Below are 19794 nucleotides of genomic sequence, written 5' to 3' on the forward strand. Positions count from 1 at the left end.
CTTCAGACCTACTGAATCACCATCTGCATTTTAACCACATACTCTGATGATATGTACACACATTGAAGTTTTGAGAAGCACTGCTCTAGAACAGGATATTGACAAACTATAGCCATCTGTTTTGTAAATAAAGTTTTATTGGAACACAGATACTCCATTCATTATTTGTTTTCTATGGTTACTTTTCCACTATAATAGCAGAGTTCAAGAGAACAAAGACTTTATAGCTGGCAAGCCTAAAATAATTACTGTAGGGTCTTTAAGGAAAAGTGTTGCCCAGCCAGTGTTGCCCAGTGGTTGAGGAGCCAACCCATGAACCAGGAGGTCATGGTTCGATTCCCAGTCAGGGTACATACCCAGGTTGTGGGCTCAATCCCTAGTAGAAGGTGTGCAGGAGGCAGCCGATCAATGTCTCCCATTGATGTTTTTATCTCTCTATCCCTTTCCCTTACTCTCTAAAGATTATGAACCAGGAGTAAGGAAGGGCCTACCAAGTACTAGAAATATTGAGAAACAACACGTGCTAAACATATCCTGATTATTTAATTTTTGTTTTATTTTTAATTCAAGGATAAAGAGAGCTTCTAGGAAGGAAAAGAGGTAACAATGGTTACTTAGAGCCTCTCCACCACCCTCTCCAAAAATTAATGGCATTGCCTTCAAAATAGAGGCTACAAATAGACAGTAGAACAGTGATGGCGAACCTTTTGAGCTCGGCGTGTCAGCATTTTGAAAAACCCCAACTTAACTCTGATGCCGTGTCACATATAGAAATTTTTTGATATTTGCAACCATAGTAAAACAAAGACTTATATTTTTGATATTTATTTTATATATTTAAATGCCATTTAACAAAGAAAAATCAACCAAAAAAATGAGTTCGCGTGTCACCTCTGACACGCGTGTCATAGGTTCGCCATCACTGCAGTAGAACAATATTCACAGAATTCTGATGTACAGTGAGAACTATGAGTTTGATGTCTATCCAAACTATTATTCAGATTTGACAGCAAAATAAACACATTTTTTAAGTATGCAGAGACTTGGTACTTTCTATATACCCTTTCTGAAAAACATACCTAAATCTACTCCAAAAAACTTAAGAAAAATAACAAAAAGGATAGCCCCTGGAAAAATATCTATAACAAATATAGTAAGAGCTGGTTTATATCTAATATTAGCCCTATCAATCAGATTTTTAGAAGACAACTTAATAGAGAGGTAGGCAAAGGATATGTACAATCAACATTAAATTATGCATGGCCAATAACCTTTATTAATAATTGAAGTAATGCAGTGTTTACTAATGTGTAAGAAAAGTGGGAGTGTAAGTTGGTATTACCTCTTAGGATTTAATTTTGTCTTTAATTACCAATTTTAGATAATGTCCTTTGACAAAGCTTTCCCATTTCTAGATATCTATCCTACGTAAATACTCAAAGGTATATGTACAAGAATGTTCAAAGTAACACTTTTTATGTGGGAAAAATTGGAAACTGTCTATAGGGAAAAGTTTTAAAAACTTATAACTATATAGTGTAATGCTACACAACACAAGAATGAGAGTGATTTATATGTACCAATGTGGAAAGATGGCTATAAGTTAAAAACATAATTGTAGAATTGTGTATTTATTATGATTCTAACTTAAAAAAAATTATGTATGTGTGAATTGTTGAATATTTGTAGAACAAATCTCGAAGGGAACCCATAAAATTGTTGTTAATTGTTAGGCCTAGAAATGGGAGAAGGCAATAGTCCAAGTAGACATTTGCTTTATTTTATATACTTTTTATAAATATGCATTATTTTTATAATCTAAAGGAAAAAATTGCCAGCAGCCTTACTCATCCTTCAAGATCTGTATCATATAATCCCTTTCTGGATTTTTTGACATCTTCCCAATCAAATTGCCCTGAGTTCCCATAGTGGAATTCTTTTTACTGTGATAATCTTTGTTTCTTTGTATTCTCTAATGTTATTTACATGTTTTCCTTGTTGTATATTTCTGGAAGTTATCATTTTGTCTTTTTCAAAATGAACAGTTTTCTATCTTATACATGCTAAAACTTTATCACTTAGCTTAATGTATAAATCCAGCATCCTATTTTTGGAGGACTTACAGAGAATATATAGATTATGCTGTTGGTTAGCATTAATAAAATGGGTCTCTGATGTTTATTTTTTTAATGTCTAACCTTGAAATTTTTAAAACAGTACCTAAATGTTTTTCTGGATGCATAGGTGAAGTGAAAAGTTAAACAATTTTTAATCAAATGTTTAGGAGTCAACATATGGGATTCAAAGTAAGGGTAAGGGTAAATGTGTGCTTCTGTATTTGTACTAAACACTTAAATATTTTTTCTCTAAGTTTGGAATAGTTGATGCTGATGGATATTTAAGTTTGTATCAAACAAACTGGAAATGTTGTCCAGTCACTGGAAGCATGCCTAAGCCATACCTGGTAAGCCAAAAATTCCTAACTTCAAAATTTTATGAATTTTTATTTTAAAGACACTAAAAATATATATTTGAGGCAAGAAATATTAAAGCCAAAAAAATAAAATCTGTCTAGTCCTATGTATTCAACAGTTTACTATAAGCTCCTGTCCTTGTATTACGCGAAAATTACTCTGTAAGGCATAAAAATCTCTGGTAACTTGTAAAATTAACCTGTTTATAACCAACATGGCACCTCCAGAGACCAATGCAAACTGTGAGTTACTCAAACCCTTTTCTAGCCTCACTAAGCTGCAGTGGGTATTAGACCTAAAAAAAATGATCAAAAGCCCAGTGCATCTGGTTGCCCTTCTGCGTTATTCCTCATGAACAAACAAAGTAGAAAGTGTATTCTATAGCTGGTACTATTATTTTCTTGCTCATCTCTTTTAAAAAAAATTGATACATTTCAATTCAGGATCACACAGGCTTAATGAATTTTCTACATCTTCGCAAGCACTGAATTTATATATAACATATTCTTTAGTGAAGCCCTTTGTAGGACTAAGCAATATCTATCAAGAAAATATTAAGAATATGGGTTAAGATTCTGATAATTCACCTAAGGTTAAATGCTTGAATATAGTACTAATCTAATGAAAGCAAACAAGGGAGAGTTGATGAAATACCTTTATTTTTCCCTATATTTTTATTAAGCCAACAGATTCAAATATACACATTTATGTTCCCTAAGGGACTGTTTTTGTATGATTTTTTAATTTCTAAAGAGATAAATTGGATTAAAATGTTCATTATTGACTTTGGGGGAGTAAAGTAGATTTGTTTGTTTTAAGGACATATCCTCTAGCCCAGCTCCCATAGTGGTCAGGGAGGAGTGGGGAAGTGACTCAGAGGAAAAAATCTTCATTTGATGATTTTGACATACTTTAAAAAATCATTTATTAGCCCCGCCTGCATGGCTGAGTGACTGAGTGTCAACCTATGAATCAGGAGGTCACGGTTTGATTCCTGGTCAGGGCACATGCCTGGGTTGTGGGCTTTATTCCCAGTGTGGGGCATGCAGTAGGCAGCCGATCATGATTGTCTCTCATCATTGATGTTTCTATTTCTCTCTCTCCCTTTCCCTTCCTCTCTGAAATCAATACAAATATTTTTTAAAGTCATATTTATTGAAGAGAAACATCTGAACAAACATAACTTGGAAGTCTTTATAATTAATTAAACCTCCCATAATATTTTTAAGTTATTATTTGAAGGAATATTGAAAGACACTGTAAATTTTTAAATTTTGTTAATATTAGTAAAACATTTTAATTCATATACTAGAGGCCCGGTGCACAAAATTTGTGCACGGGGGCTGGGTCCCCTCAGCCCAGCCTGCACCCTTTCCAATCCGGGACCCCTTTGGGGGATGTCCTATTGCCGGTTTAGGCCCGATCCTGGTACATCCCTCTCACAATCCTGGACTGCTGGCTACTAATCACTCACCTGCCTGCTTGCCTGGTCTCCCCTAACTGCCCCTCTCTCCCTGCCTGATCGCCCCTCACTCCCTCTGCATGCCAGCCTGTTCACCCCTAACTACCCCCCTGCCATCCTGGTTGCCCCTAACTGCCCCCCCTGCTGGCCTGGTCACCCCCAACTGCCCCCCCGCCAGCCTCGTTGCCCCTCACAGCTCCCCTGCTGGCCTGGTCGCCCCACATAGCCTGCTTGTTCAGCCATTTGATCGTCCCTCACTAACCCCCCTGCTGGCCTGGTCTCCCCACATAGCCTGCTTGTTCAGTCATTTGGTCATCCCTCACTAACCCCCCTGCCAGTCTGGTGGTAGGCAGCCATCTTTGTGAGGACGAGAGGGTTAATTTGCATATTACCTCTTTATTATATAGGATATGAAAAATTATTTAAAACTTTAAATATTTCTGAAAATAAATAATTTTGCCTGAGAATCTAGTATCCTAGTTTCTGTCTTCTAAGACAAAAATTTTTACAGATATTCCAAGGGAAATATTTAGAGTTTAACCTCCTTTTGTTTCCCTTTGAACTTTTGGTTGAACAAAAGCAAAGGGCCTCATAAAGGGTCGTGACATATGCAGCTTATTTAAATGGTTCAGGAATAGGTGTGTGTATGTGTGCATGGGTGTAAGTATATGCAAGAAGGAGAAGCAAAGCAAATGTGGCAAATGTTAAAAATTGGTGAATCTGGGTAAAGGGTGTATGAGTATTCTATTTTACCACTGAAATTTTTCTAAAGTTCAGGGGGTGAGGCGGGAGGGGAGGAAATGCAAAGGCTTTAAATAAGCCACAAATTACATGATCATTTTTTGATTAATGCATCTACCTGGTTATGAAACTGTTAGTAACATTAACATTTGCTATTTATAACTATTACAGACTTGGCAGTGTCATAACAAAACAGCAAATGATTTTGTCTTCATTAGTTCCTCCTCTCTAATAGCTACAGCTGGTCTTTCAACTGACAATAGGTAAGAGATTATAACTGAAATTGAAGTGCGTATGAAATAGCTGAGCTTTATTTCTAATTGCTTTATGTCTTTACATCTCAAGAATGTTTTTATAATCATGCCTTTAAATATATTTATTATAAAAATTCTTTCTTTGGGCATTTTAGTATTCTAATTGTAAATGTAACGGTATTCTGGTGCCATTAAAAACAAATCCAGGTAGCGTAGGGGGAGTTGAATACATGGTGATGAAAGGAGACTTTATTTTGGGTGGTGAACACACAAATCATAGAATTGTACACTTGAAACCTATATAATTTTAATAAGCAATGTCGCTTCAATAAATTAAATAAAATTCAAAATTTTTTTGAAAAAAATCCATTCCTTTTGTATTGTTAATATTCTAATGTTAAGATTTGAGTGTAAGGAAGAAGGTTTGGTTGTTGGTGGAATTAATTTTTCCCCATATGATTTCCTGTGTTAAGAAAGCTTGATGGAAAAAAAACCCAAAAACTCAATTAGTTATTGGCCATGCTATTTAGTTAATGCTCACTATGGCTCTATTAGCTAGACCAGCGATTTTCAACGTTTTTCATCTCATGGCATACATTAACTATTAAAATTCTGCAGCACACCTAAAATATATTAATTTTTGCCCATCTGACAAAAAATAGGTATAATTTTGATTGACATAAAAATTATTATCTACCATATTTGCTCCAAAGTGACTTTTTAAAAAAAATCAGGTGTCTACACTTGAATGTAAGGATTTCTGGTACCAAGTATTAATCAATCAGATGCAACCTTTTTATGTAACATGACCAATGAGATTCGACTCTATTATATGATCTATATATTTATGGTTCAAGACAGGGCATTCACACCGGATGGCTATTGTTGTGTTGGCTGTTGTCATTTTTTTATTTGACAATCTAAGGGAAGAGAGGTCAGTATCCCTGAATACATAGTCGGGTATTTCATGTTTTAAAAATTCTTGCAACCAACCAGTTGAAATCACTGACTGTTTCACAAAAAGAAACTAAGATTGTTAATTGTACATTAGCTAATAAGTGATAGCCTGTCTCCATCCCCTCAAAAATCTTTAAATATGTCTTCCCCTGCCTCCATCTCCACACCCCCACTTTTGACTTCCTTCATATAGCTGAGTTATGAGGTCAAGGCCAACTGAGGCTGGTGAGCTTTTATATTTAGGGGTACGGTCTCATTTTGCCCTAGAAATGGGACTGTAGGAATACGGAGTTTTTAACCCATCTTCCATAGAAAGTCTTACATATATTGGTGCCTCCTTTGCAACTCATGGAAAGGCATAAAAGCTGCTCCCATTCATAGTAGAAATAAGTTTTCTTTGCACTCCAGAAAATTCAGTGTATCCTATTTGTGTATGGGAGTCTGTTAGAGAATCAGTGAATATAAAAAGTAGCTTCCCTATTCAGGCTTCATATAGTAGTATTTGTAAATACATGTTAATATGAATTACTCGATTTTATGCGTTATTAGTTTTTAAACTTTGTTTAAAATTAATCATACATAAATATATTGGTTACTTGTATTTGGTGTGTGTATAAATTTAAGAACTTTCTGAGAGAGCAAGGTTTAAATGTTAGGTTACAATATGACACATACTTTTTATTCTGTTAACTTTGTGTCACTCAAGAGTAATCTTTTTTTTTTTTTTTTCCAGAAACATATGTTTGTGGGATACTCTTGTAGCATCTGCCAATAGTTTAGTTCATGGTAAGTTTTGAAAGCATTTTATAAATATTGAAATTCAAGAAATTCATAAACTAAATATTATTTTTAAATGAATATGGTTTTTTAAGTGGCATATTTATTAGCCCATGAGGTTTATTTTGTGCTTGGTGGCACAGTTTAAAAGCAGAAATAATGCAGTATGCATAATTAACCCTTCACTATACCTTAATGAGGGACAGTAGAACAGATAATATAAAAATCATTTGTCTTTACTTTGGATCTGATGGTTATAAGTCATCATTGTGAACATCAATTATTACATAACATTTTGTTCCCACTCACCATTTCTATTTAACTAACATTGTACTGGAAGACCTAACTAATGCAATAAGACAAATGGAAATAAAAGGTATACAGATTGGAAGAGTAGAAAAAGAATGTTTTTATTCACAAGTGAAACAAATATCTCTGTAGAAAATCCCTAAGAATCTACAAAAACCACTTCCAAGAATGAATGAATGAGTATAGCAGAGTACAGAATACATGATCAATACTAAAGTCAATTGCTTTCCTATAGACCAACAATTGGCATTTGAAATTTAAAAAATACTACCATTTATAATATCCAAAATAATGAAATATTGAGGCATAAATCTAACAAAATATGTATAGCATCTGTTGGAGAAAAAACATAAAAGATAAAAGAAATCAAAGATTTAAATAAATAGATATTCCATATCCACAGATTGAAATACTCCATATTATTAAGTTGTCAGTTCCAACATCATAGATTCAATCCTATCTAATTAAAGTCCCAGCAAGCCATTTTACACGTATCAACAAACTGGTTCTAAAGTTTGTAGAGAGAGGCAACAGATCTAGAATACTAAGAACTTTAGAAAAACAAACTTGGAGAACTCACAGTACCTGATTTTAGATCTTACTATAAAGCTATAATAATTAAGATACTGTGATATTGGCTTAAGAATAGACACATATCATAGAACAGGATACAGACATACCTCAGTGATGTTACTGGTTCAGTTTTGGACCACCACAATAAAGTGAATATTGCAATATAGGCATACATCATTTTATCGTACTTCTCTTTTTTGAGCTTCACAGATGTTGCATTTTTTACAAATTGAAGGCAAGATCTTCCACTAGCACAAAGATTACTACTTGCTTTATTGCTATATTCTTTTATTGCAGTGGTCTGGAACTCAATGGCAGTGTCTCTGAGGTTTGCCTGTAAAGCGAGTCACACAAGTTTTTTGGTTTCCCATTGCCTATAGAAGTCATGCTTACACTATACATACTGTAGTCTCTTTAGTAACTATGGCTCTGTGGTATGTGATGCTGTTTGATAGCATTTTATCCACAGTTGAACCTGCTTCTACTTAGTCAACTAAGTTTATGTAATATTCTAAATCCTTTGTTGTCATTTCAACAATCTTCACAGCATTTTCACCAGGAGTAGATTCCATCTGAAGACATCTTTCTTTGCTCATCCGTAAGAACCAACATAGCATTTACCAAGTTTTAGCAATTCGGTCACATCTCCACGCTCCACTTCTAATTCTGGTTCTCTTGTTATTTCCATCACTTCTGCAGTTACTTTCTCCACTGAACTCTTCAACCCCTCAAAGTCATCCAGAAGAGTTGGAATCAACATCTTCTAAACTCCTGTTAATATTGATATTTTGACCTCTTCCCATAGATCACAAATGTTCTTAATGGCATCTAGAATGGGAATCCCTTCCAGAAGGTTTTCAATTTACTTTGCCCAGATCCATCAGAGGAATCACTACTTATGGCATCTATAGACTTAGGAAATGTATTTCTTTTTTTTTTTTTAATATGTTTTTGTGAGGAAAGAAGAGGTATAGGGAGATGGAACATCGTCAATTGACTGCCTCCTATGCGCCCCTTAATGGGGATCAACCCCACAACCTGGACATGTGCCCTGTCCAGGAATCAAACCCATGACTACTTGGTTTCTGGGTTGATGCTCAACTGCTGAGCCACACTAGCCAGACAAAATGTATTTCTTAAATAATAAGAATTGAAAATTGAAATTACTGATCCATGGGCTACAGAATGGATGTTGTGTTAGCAGGCATGAAAATATGAATCTTGTACATCTCCATCAGAGCTCTTGGGTGAGCACATGCATTGTCAATGAGCAGTAATAATTTAAAAATAATTTTTTTCTGTGCAATAGGTCTCAACAGTGGGCTTAAAGTAGTCAGTAAAGCCCTACCAGTTTGGCTCAGTGAATACAGTGAATAGAGCGTTGGCCTACGGACTGAGGGGTCCCGGGTTCAATTTTGACCAAGGGCACATGCCTGGGTTGCGGGCTTGATCCTCAGTAGGGGCCGTGCAGGAGGCAGCCGATCAATGATTCTCTCTCATCATTGATGTTTCTCTCTCTCTCTCTCTCTCTCTCTCTCTCTCTCTCTCTCTCTCTCTGTCTCTGTCTCTCTCTCTCTCTCTCTCTCTCTCTCTCTCTCTCTCTCTCTCTCTCCCTCTCCCTTCCTCTCTTAAATCAATAAAGAAATATATTTTTAAAAATAGTCAGTAAAGCACATTATAAACAGATATGCTGTCATTCAGGCTTTGTTGGTTCTTTTTGGTTGTTGTTAATCCCCACCTGAGGATATTTTTACATTGATTTTTAGAGAGTGGAAGGGGAGGGGGGCAGGGAGAGAGAGACAGAGAGACAGACAGACAGACACATCAATTGGTTGCCTCCTGCATGCTCCCCAACCAGGGCCAGGGATTGAGCCAAGGTACATGCCCTTGACTGGAATCGAACTTGGGAACACTCTATCCATTAAGCCAAACCAGCTAGGGCATGTTGTATTTTTTTATAGAGCACAGGCAGAGTTGATTTAGCATAATACTTACGGGCTAAATAATATAGGATTTTTGGAGTGTAAGTGAACATTAGCTTCGACTTAAAAGTTCCCAGCTGCATTCGCCCCAACAAAGAAAGTCAGCCCATCCTTTAAAGCTTTGAAACCAAGCTTGACTTCTTTCTAGCTATGGAAGTCCTAGATCAGTGATGGTGAACCTTTGAGCTCGGCGTGTCAGCATTTTGAAAAACCCTAACTTAACTCTGGTGCCGTGTCACATATAGAAATTTTTTGATATTTGCAACCATAGTAAAACAAAGATTTATATTTTTGATATTTATTTTATATATTTAAATGCCATTTAACAAAGAAAAATCAACCAAAAAAAACGAGTTCACGTGTCACCTCTGACACGCGTGGCATAGGTTCGCCATCACTGTCCTAGATGGTATCTTCTTCCAATATAAGGCTGTTTCATCTACACTGAAACTCTGTCATTTCATTATCTTAGCGGGATCTGGATAACTTGCTGTAGCTTCTCCATCAGCACTTGCTGTTTCACCTTGCACATTTTAAGTTTTGAAGACAGATTCTTTCTTTAAACCTCATGAACCAAACTTCCAACTTGCTTTCTGTAGTTTCCTCACCTCTGCTAACTTCCAACTTGCTTTCTGTAATTTCCTCACCACTGCTAACTTCCAACCTGCTTTCTGTAGTTTCCTCACCTCTCTCTGTCTTTATAGAATTGAAGAGAGGTAGAGCCTTGCTCTGGCTTAGTTTTGACCTAAGGAAATATTGTGGCTGGTTTGACCTATCTGGACCACTGAAACTTTCTCCAAATCAATAATAAAGCTGTTTTGCTTTCTTATCATTTGTGTGTTCACTGGAGTAGCACTTTTAATTTTCTTCAAGAACTTTTCCTTTGCATTCACAACTTGGCTCACTAGTGCAAGAAGTCTAGCTTTCTGCCTATCTTGGCTTTTGACATGCCTTTCTCACTAAGTTTAATCATTTCTAGCTGTTGATGTAAAGTGAGAGATGTGAGACTCTTCCTTTTACTTGAACACTTAGAGGCCATTGTAGGGTTACTGATTGATCTTATTTCAATATTGCTGTGTCTCAGGGAATAGGGAGGCCTGAGGAGAGGGAAACAGATGGGGGAACAGCCAGTCAGAACATACTCAACATTTATTAAGTGTGTCATCATATAGGCATGGTTCATAGCACCCCAAAACAATTATAATAGTAACATCAAAAATCACTGACCACAGATCATCATAACAAACATAATAATAATGAAAAGGTTTGAAATATTGAGAGAATTATCAAAATGTGATAGAGCCGCAAAGTGAGCAAATGCTGTTAGAAAAATGGCGCTAACAGACTTGCTCTGTACAGGGTTGCCACAAGCAATACAGTGTCTGTGAAGTACAAAAAAGTGAAACAAAGCAAGGTATGCTTGTAGGTAGCCTAGTAATAAACTCACACATGAAAGTGGATTGATTGGTAATAAAGATACAAAGACAATTCAATGGAGACAGTTTTTCAACAAATAATTGGATGCTAATATGCAGAAAAATAATTAAATGCTGATATGCAGAAAAATTAACCTCACCCTTTTCATGAAAATTAACTAAAAATGGATCATAGAGTTAAATACAAACTACAAAATTCCTAGAACAAAATGTAGGAGAAAATCTAGGTGTTCTTGGGTTTGGTGATGACTTTTTAGATACAAAACCAAAAGCATAACCCATGAAAGAAATAATATATTTAAGATTTTTTAAATTATTCACTTATCAACATTTGAATAGCAAATAAGCATACAAAATGATGTTCAGCATCAATAGTTATCAGGGAAATGCAAGTTAAATTCACCATAAGATACTACTCTATACACTGAAATGGCCAAAATTAAAGATTCTAGGATAACAAGTGTTGGTGAGGATATGGAAAAACCAGAACACTCATGATTTATTGATAGAGGTATGAGGTTGCATAACCACTTTGGAAAACTGTTTGTTAGTTTCTAATAAAGTTAAACATACACTTAATATGACCCAACAGTATATATTCATTCATGTATATATATCCATATATCCAAGAGAAATGAAAACACATGTCCACAAAAACACATGTTCTAACATTTCACCTTGGCCAAAAGCCAGAAGTCTGTTTCTTATACTATTAAATTATTTTTACTTTTTTTTTCCTTTCAGCTTTTATTTGCCATGATAGTGGAGCCACTGTTTTAGCATATGCTCCAAAACATCAGCTACTAATATCATGTGGCAGAAAAGGTTTTACATGTGTCTTTGACCTTCAGCAACGACAACAAAGGCAGCTTTTCCAGAGCCATGATTCTCCTGTTAAAGCTGTTGCTATTGATCCAACTGAAGAGTACTTTGTTACAGGATCTGCTGAAGGCAGCATAAAGGTAAACAGTAATGCCACAATATCTACAAAAAGAAATCTTCAGAAACCTTAGTCTTTAATCATAATTGATGATGTTAGTCTCTTTAAATAATATATATATATTAACAACTCCTTTGTAGTCAACCACATTAATTGTTATTTAATAAATCTTTTAACAAATGAAGTAATGATTAATTTGAAAATTATCTTTTTCAGATATGCTTAATTAATGCATATAAAAGAACTAGATTTTTCCATGGATATAAATACATTTCAGATGTTAAAATTAGTCTTGACTGCATGTTAAGCATTACTGAATTCTATTTCAGGTACCATGAAATATACTGACATATTTCCTTATGCCATTTTTATTTATTTATTTATAGTTTAGCATGCAACTACTCAGTGCCTGATTCAGTAATTCTGAATGTACCTGGATAAGTCCTGCCTATAACAGTCCTTCTTAAACCCCACTGTGTTTAAAACCCAGGGGTTTTTTAAATGTTAAGCAGCTTATTAAAAATATACCCCACTCCAAAAGTTCTATTGTTAGGTCCCACCCCAAAAATACTTAGTAAGTCCAAGGTTCAGGAATGTGCATTTTTATAACACAGACCTAGTGGTTTTGATGGAGAGTCCTCTGGCCACACTTGGAAACACCTGCAGAAATAAGTTAGTTTAGACTAGTCCCTAAATTATTCTAATGGTCAGCAATTTACTGGGGGTGTTTGATTTCTTAGAATCCATTACTTTAAATGCTAGAGAGTCTATTTAGTGCAAATAAATTGGACTACTTTGTTAGAACTGGCATATTATTTTCAAAATTCTTAGCAAGAAAAAATTAATTATATTTGACCTGCCCTCAGTTTAGGCAGTTTATACTGTGTTTTCGAATAGTTCTTTATTTTGTACTGAGTTTTATCTATTTGAGTAAAAAAAAAGATTTGAAAGTAAACAATGTAGTATATTCAGAAGTCACAGTTTAACAAGTATGTCTAGAATGGTAGAAATTAATTTATTTCTTAAAGAAAAGTAAGATTTTTGTTAATGAGATCTAAAAATAAATAAATAAATAAATTGGTTTCCCTAAATTTAAAACAATGTCCTGAAAGCATTTAGGTTCCACGTAAGTGAAGATTCTTATAAATTACTTTAGGGACAGACATATTTATTTAGAAAGGGATGAAAATAGAAAGTTTCTATTTAGTAAATTAATTATTCTGAAGTTATAATAATTAACCTTATCTTGTAGTTGGAACATAGATTTGCCTTATCTGAGGCCTCTAGGTATCTAGTGCTTTTCAGTGGTTCTGATCCCATGGGGTTATTTTACATTATAGAGACAAGATTACTTCACTATAGAACTACACATCAAAAGCTTTGCTGAGAAATAGGAAATTTTTATGGTAGTCCCTATAATATTGCAAGTTTTTGTAGCATTGTACACTTAACATCCTTGTACCTAAGTTTCCTCATCTCCAATGCAGGGTTAAAAATACCTCTCTTACTGGATGGGTTTTGAAGAATGTAATAATATCTAAGTGAGTTACATCCTATTTAGAACTCAGGCCTACACAGGCTTTTCTCCATCTTTGTTTTAGAAATTCCTTTTCTGCACAGGAAGACAGGCCTAAATATTATATTTGTACTTTTTAGGTAATCATCAATCCAAAGTTTTATTTTGTTCTTAATATCTTGCAGATTTGGAATCTCTCTACCTTTAGTCTTCTTCACACTTTTATCAGTGAACATGCTCGGCAATCCATTTTCAGAAATATCGGAACCGGAGTGATGCAAATTGAGACAGGGCCAGCAAATCACATTTTTTCATGTGGAGCTGATGGAACCATGAAAATGAGGATACTGCCGGATCAGTTTAGCCCATTAAATGAAGTATTGAAACATGATGTGAAATTTATGTTGTAACATTTTGACAATAAGATCTATAATTTAGTACCTATTCCATAGAAGTGGCCAACACATATAATGTACATTGGTTACTCTCAATGCCACAAATAAGCTAATGTTTTCTTGTTTCCATATTTATTTTATGGAGCTTTGCCCTTGATGCACTGATGCCTTAAAAATTAACAAGGTCATTCAGAATTAGACTCTGTTGCCCAAACTAGAATGTATAAGTAATGCTGTAACATTACATATTTATAGTGTGTTATAATGAGGATGTCACAGTGTCAAATGAGTTTTGTTTTCTTATGGTTGATAAAAGTCTTCTGCAGATACCTCTGCATGAATTTCTTCCACAGTAAAAATACCTTTTATGTAAAAGCAGTTGCATATCCATCATCACTTAATTCACCATGCTCTCAGTTCCTTTTTCAAACTTATACTTCTCAAAGTCTTAACTAATGATAGATTGATATTTGAGTAAGAATCAAAAAAAATAATGTACATCTCCATTAAAACTATTATTGGGACTTCAGTGATAAATGAGCCAAGTGGCTCATTATATAAGTTTTCAAGTTTCCCTACTGGAGCCCAAGTGTGTGTATGTGTGTGTATATATATGTGTGTATGTATGTATGTATGTATGTATGTGTATATATACATATACATATATGTATGTATGTATATGTGTGTGTGGTTGTGTGTATATATGTAATATACCTTGCACATCTTATTTGAACATACTTTGTGTATATATGAGAAAACTACAAGTCTTTTTATATGTTTTTGCGCCATCATTACTACTACCAACAGAATAACAACTTTTTTTGCAGCTATTTGTTTTCATGTTCTTAAAAAAATTTTTTTGAATTCCCATCGAATTTTCACATGAATTTCAGGAAGACTTCCAGGATTATTATTTTAAAGATTACATTGAGTCAAATATGTCTTAGCAGGCAATAACAATTCTGTGTTGGTATATATGAGACACTTAAAAGTAAGTTTATAAATTAATGAAAGGATTTTTTGATCATCAAACAAACATTTTACTTAAATTTTATTTTTTAGGTGCTTTTAGTCTCAAAAGTTGTGAAAACCTTATAGCAGTGTTTTTAAAAACAAATGTGAAAACAGTCAAATTAAATAGGTAGTATTTACAAGTGTAAAATACCTGCCAGATCTACCATTAATAGAAAATAAACTGAACCTTATATTTTATTATTTTTGCCAAAATATATTATTTTATTATAAAATATGACCAAAATATTAAAAATGCAGTGCTTTTAACTTAGATGTGCTAACCCTATTTCTCTCTGTTTTGCTATACCTTTTCTGATTCACAATTATAGAAAAATTGATAAATACTTGATTTTAACCAAGGAGACAGGCGGTTGGAACTAAGTGTTTGAGGGACAGTTATATGCTATTGAGCTTAAATATATTTTGTTAATAGGGACTATAAGGACATTTTTATGTAACAAAGTATAAACAGCTATTATCTTGGAAATTAAAGAGTGAAATAAAACAAAGAAAAGAAGGGCTGGTAAAATGAATTTTGTAATATCCTCAGGATACTTTTATCTTAAAAGTATATTGTTAAATATTTTGTAAATTGTATCCATAATTTTAAATGTGTTGAGCAAGTTGCAGTGAAAATACTGTCATTATGTAGAGAGTTTATGTGCACATAATAACCTGTACCATAAATTGTGCAGTAACAGCAAGTGACTGTTGCCATGGAGGAATCTGTGACAGCATTGCAAACAATACCATTGTTTGATGTAGTTAAGCTTAAATTATTTTTCAGTAATTTCTTCACAAATCAAGATTCAAAAGGCTTTAAACATTTTTAATAAGAAAATTTATTATGCTTAGAAAAAAGGCATTGTGGGTGAACTATTATGCATTTTAATTGAGGGTTTATATGAATAATAAATTATGTAAGCCCATATGTAATTACATCCAGAGTCATAATATTTTAAATAAACAATCATGCAGTGACTTTTTTTTAGCATGCTATTGTTATAAGTAATATTTATGAGACTTTAGTTGACTTAAAGTATATGTCACATTTTAAAATGGAGAATTTCTGTATTTGAATTTGGTTAATGTAAGAAGGATTGAATACTTTTCCCAGTATTCCTGTTCTTCCTTTTCTACATCCTTTTAACTTAATAGGTAAGCATTATTCAAAAAAGATGAGAATAAAAATAGTAGGAATGCATATCTAAGTATAAAATGATGTACATGTATGCAAAATTTCATTCACATTAATGAGGTGAATACATCAAAATACATTTTTTTTAGTTGTGCATTTTCTGAGAATGTGGCTTTATAATGATGGGACAATTCACAACATTTCAAGCCTCATTTTCTGAAATGTAGGTATTTGCATACGACAGTCAACGCTATCCTCCTTTCTTGCTCTCTGTCTTGCCCAAATTCATTTCTTCTTTTTTTAATTACTTAAAAAAAAATAACATTACGGAAATTTCTCACATTAGTCTCAACAGTCAGAACACAATACAAAGATACCCACTTAAAATCCTTATACAACCTTAGAGGTGTGATCTTACTAAACAAAATTTAAATCTCATATGGCAGGGAGCCACAGCCAAAGTTAAAAGAACAGGTGACTAGAAGAAATATGTGTATAGTAACTGAAAAAATATTAATGTCTCTGTATATAAAGAGAACTTTAAAATGATAGGCAGATTATTGGAGAAATGGGCAAATAACTCACAGAATAGGACATTGAAAAAGCAAGCATGAAGTATGGTTAAAGAAATGTTTCTATCAGATCAGTTTAAAGTTAAAACAGTGACATCAGTATTTGTGAAGATGTAAGGAGATGGGCACACTAAAACATTGCTGGCAGAACTAAACTGCTACAGTTACCTAAACATATTGAGTAATCCTACTTTTGAGAAATTAACCTATAAAGATAAAAGCACCCTTACACAAAAATATATGTACACAGTGTGTATTGAAATATCTAAACGTTAATTAGGAAAAAAAATTGAAATATAAATGTTAATTAGTAAGTGCTTGAACAAATTGTGGCACATTCATACAATGGAATATTCTCTCAACACTAAAAGAATGTTAGATTTGTATCTGCTAATCTGAAAAGAGTTTGGTGAGAAAGATTGCAAAGTCAAAGGTAATATCCCATATTTGTGACAGTTTAGTCCTGTATAGGTTTAGAGACAGAACTATGTATGAAAGAATACGCACAAAACAAAACTTTTAACAAAGGAGTAGGAAAGAAGGAGGTAATATTTTTCCAAACTCCTTTAAACCCCACTCAGTAACATGATACCAAAGATAGTTGTGTTGGTGGGAAAAAAACAACTAATTTTAAGAGGACTAAACTGGGAGCTGCTCTGTTGAGTAAGGTCAGGAATCCTTTATGTGAATTGCTGGGATATTTTTGATGCTTGATGTTACCTATGTAAGAAAGGATACCATTTGGAGTACTTGGAAAAAGTTTAACATAGATTACTTAAATGTACCTTTCAGTCTTTTAGAAGTGTATGTAGTTTTGCTACAGTAACTTTCAAAGTTAAATCCGTTTTTGAGTTTTTCCTGATTTTTCTTCCCTTTTGCTTGCTTAGTATTTTTCTGTATGTATATGGCCTGACATTCAGGGAGGTAATGCAGTTAGAGTGTCACATTGTTTCACAAGGCTTCTTGTAAGAAAAATTTCTTTTGTTCTTCCACTGCAAATACAGATGGGTGGTACAAACAATTGATGTGACAACCTGTTTCTTTCCACAGTGGAAATGCTTTACGCATATATAGCTGATTGTCTACTCAGTGTTAGTACAGGTATGACCTTTGTAACAGAATTTAAGCAGGAGAGTGCATCGACCTGGGATATATGTTAAATAAGCTTTTAAAACTATATCCCCCCCCCCACATGCAAAACACTCCCCAAAACTTCAGTATTTTCATCCTAGTCCATCAGGGTCAGACTTGAGGTTTCCCTCATCTAAGTCAGGTTTAGGTGTGTATGTGGTGCCTTGAATGAGATTCCTTAAGTATAGTTTAAAGACCTCTGAACTAGTGGGAAGTTATGTGCCTTCCACACACCAAGCATACAGTGATGAGGCAGAGGTAAGGTAGCTCCCATTCCTAAAGAGGGAAAATAAGAGTCACATAGTAGTCTCTGGTCTACAGAGATTCTGACATTTAGCTGGGCACATGTCAGCAGTTCCTTGAGTAATCCATTTCCCTGGAAGTAATTCTCTGCAAGTGGTAGCTCTATCCACTGGGTTGTTTTTTCCTACCTCTGAGTCATCCTTCCTTTTCCATGTATTTAACTGAGTACTGTTCTCAGCCCATTTCCTCACAAGAGAAGTTTGAGGATTCAAAGGCCTCTACGTTTGTGCTATCCCTACCCCTTATGGCTCAATCTAGAAAAATTGCTTTTAAAAACTGGGGGTTTCATATACATTAAATTGTAATCCACTCATTAGACAAAGCCTACACCCATATTTTTTTTCTAAGACAGGCTCTTCTCTACCTTGAGGTTGCTGTGGTGTACAGATTTTTAGAAATTTTACTTTCTCACAAAAGGGGTATACAGGTTACATCCTTAAATCTGAGATCTTAACAAAAGGATTTATAACCACAATCTTGCCAGTGTCGACTCTGAGACCATTGTTGATCCACAGTATTGAATAAATTTTTTAAAAATCCATTTAGACCGTTGTTAGGTAGAGGGAGGAACAGACCTATGTGTGCACACAGAAAACTACATAGAAGTAAGTAGCACACCAGCTCTTTACTGTGAGTATTGGTAATTAGAGGGAAAGAAGTGAGGCTGTTGAAGGAGAACATTGGACTCAGAACCCAGTAGGGGAGAGTGATATGCTCCCAGTGTTTCACGACTAAGGTGGGAGCCTCGTTAAAAATCAAGTAAAGCGCCTGGCCTGTGTGGCTCAGTGGTTGAGTGTCAACCTATGTATGGATCAGGAAGTTAAGCATTATTGATGTTTCTCCCTCTTCCTCTCTGACATAAAATTTATATATATATATATATATATATATATATATATATATATATGAAATCAAGTAAAGTGTTGCCAACTTGGACTAGTGTCTCATGGGTGTAAATACACAAGAGACATCTATCAATAGAACTAGGAATGTAGGCCATATATAATTTATAGAAAAAGACTTTCACAGTAGAATTGTGCAGCCAAAGACAGAACAAAACTAGTCTTTGTAGTATTTGGGATAAAGCTCAAGTGAGATTTGAGACATTTAAAAAAAAGTTCAGGTAAGGAAGAACCCACATAGACAAAGACTCCAGTGGCGCAATCACAAAAATAACATAAAAGCATTCTCAATTTCTGTTAAGAATGGCTGAAGGGGTGAACATCTAGAAACATGCAGAGAATTGGTTTCTTGTGGAGGGTGGCGGATGGAAGTGGCTAAGATTGTGCAAAAAGTCACCTTTTGCTATAGCATCCTATTTCCAGGAAGGTTCAGGACCCTTGCCCTTGAGAGTAGTTACCCTGGGTCAAGGCTCCTCAGCAGGAGGAAGGTCTACATGCTGCCCCATTCAGGTGGGGAGCTAGTCACAATGAAGTCCACAGGGGTAGCGGAGGCCAGACTGGCTTCCCATAAGCCCATGAGCCTTTAAGAGAGGAAGCTATGCAGCCTCCGCGAGTGGAATCACAAGCGCATCAGACATCACCGGATAGACTTGAGGCCAAACAAAACAAAAAAACCCACGTGGGATTTTGGGGTTCATAGGGATGATGATAATGACAACAGATGCTCACATTCACACTTGCTTTTACGTGCCAGGCACGGTGCAAAAAATACATTTAAACATCTCGACACAACTCGGAGGTTGGCATTTCATTTTTACAACTGAAGAAACTGATGCCCAGCTGGCATGACTCAGTGGTTGAACATCGGAGTATGAACCAGGAGATCAGTTCCATTCCTGGACAGGGCACATGCTTGAG

The 19794-nt window shown here is 34.8% G+C and overlaps 1 protein-coding gene across 2 annotated transcripts in view; it reads left to right on the plus strand.

Annotated features, from left to right (window-relative positions):
* DMXL1 (Dmx like 1) overlaps positions 1-14145 on the plus strand; it is a 159458-nt gene extending 145313 nt beyond the window's left edge. For both annotated transcript variants that reach the window (XM_081088668.1, XM_081088669.1), the window contains 5 exons: positions 2372-2464; positions 4849-4940; positions 6622-6674; positions 11710-11927; positions 13607-14145. In XM_081088668.1, the coding sequence (XP_080944794.1) occupies positions 2372-2464; positions 4849-4940; positions 6622-6674; positions 11710-11927; positions 13607-13831 (681 nt within the window). In that variant the 3' untranslated portion in view covers positions 13832-14145. The remainder of the gene's footprint in view (positions 1-2371; positions 2465-4848; positions 4941-6621; positions 6675-11709; positions 11928-13606) is intronic.
* The last annotated feature ends 5649 nt before the right edge of the window (positions 14146-19794 follow it).

This window comes from Myotis nattereri (assembly GCF_964212035.1).
Source record: "Myotis nattereri genome assembly, chromosome: 4".
Taxonomy (NCBI): domain Eukaryota; kingdom Metazoa; phylum Chordata; class Mammalia; order Chiroptera; family Vespertilionidae; genus Myotis; species Myotis nattereri.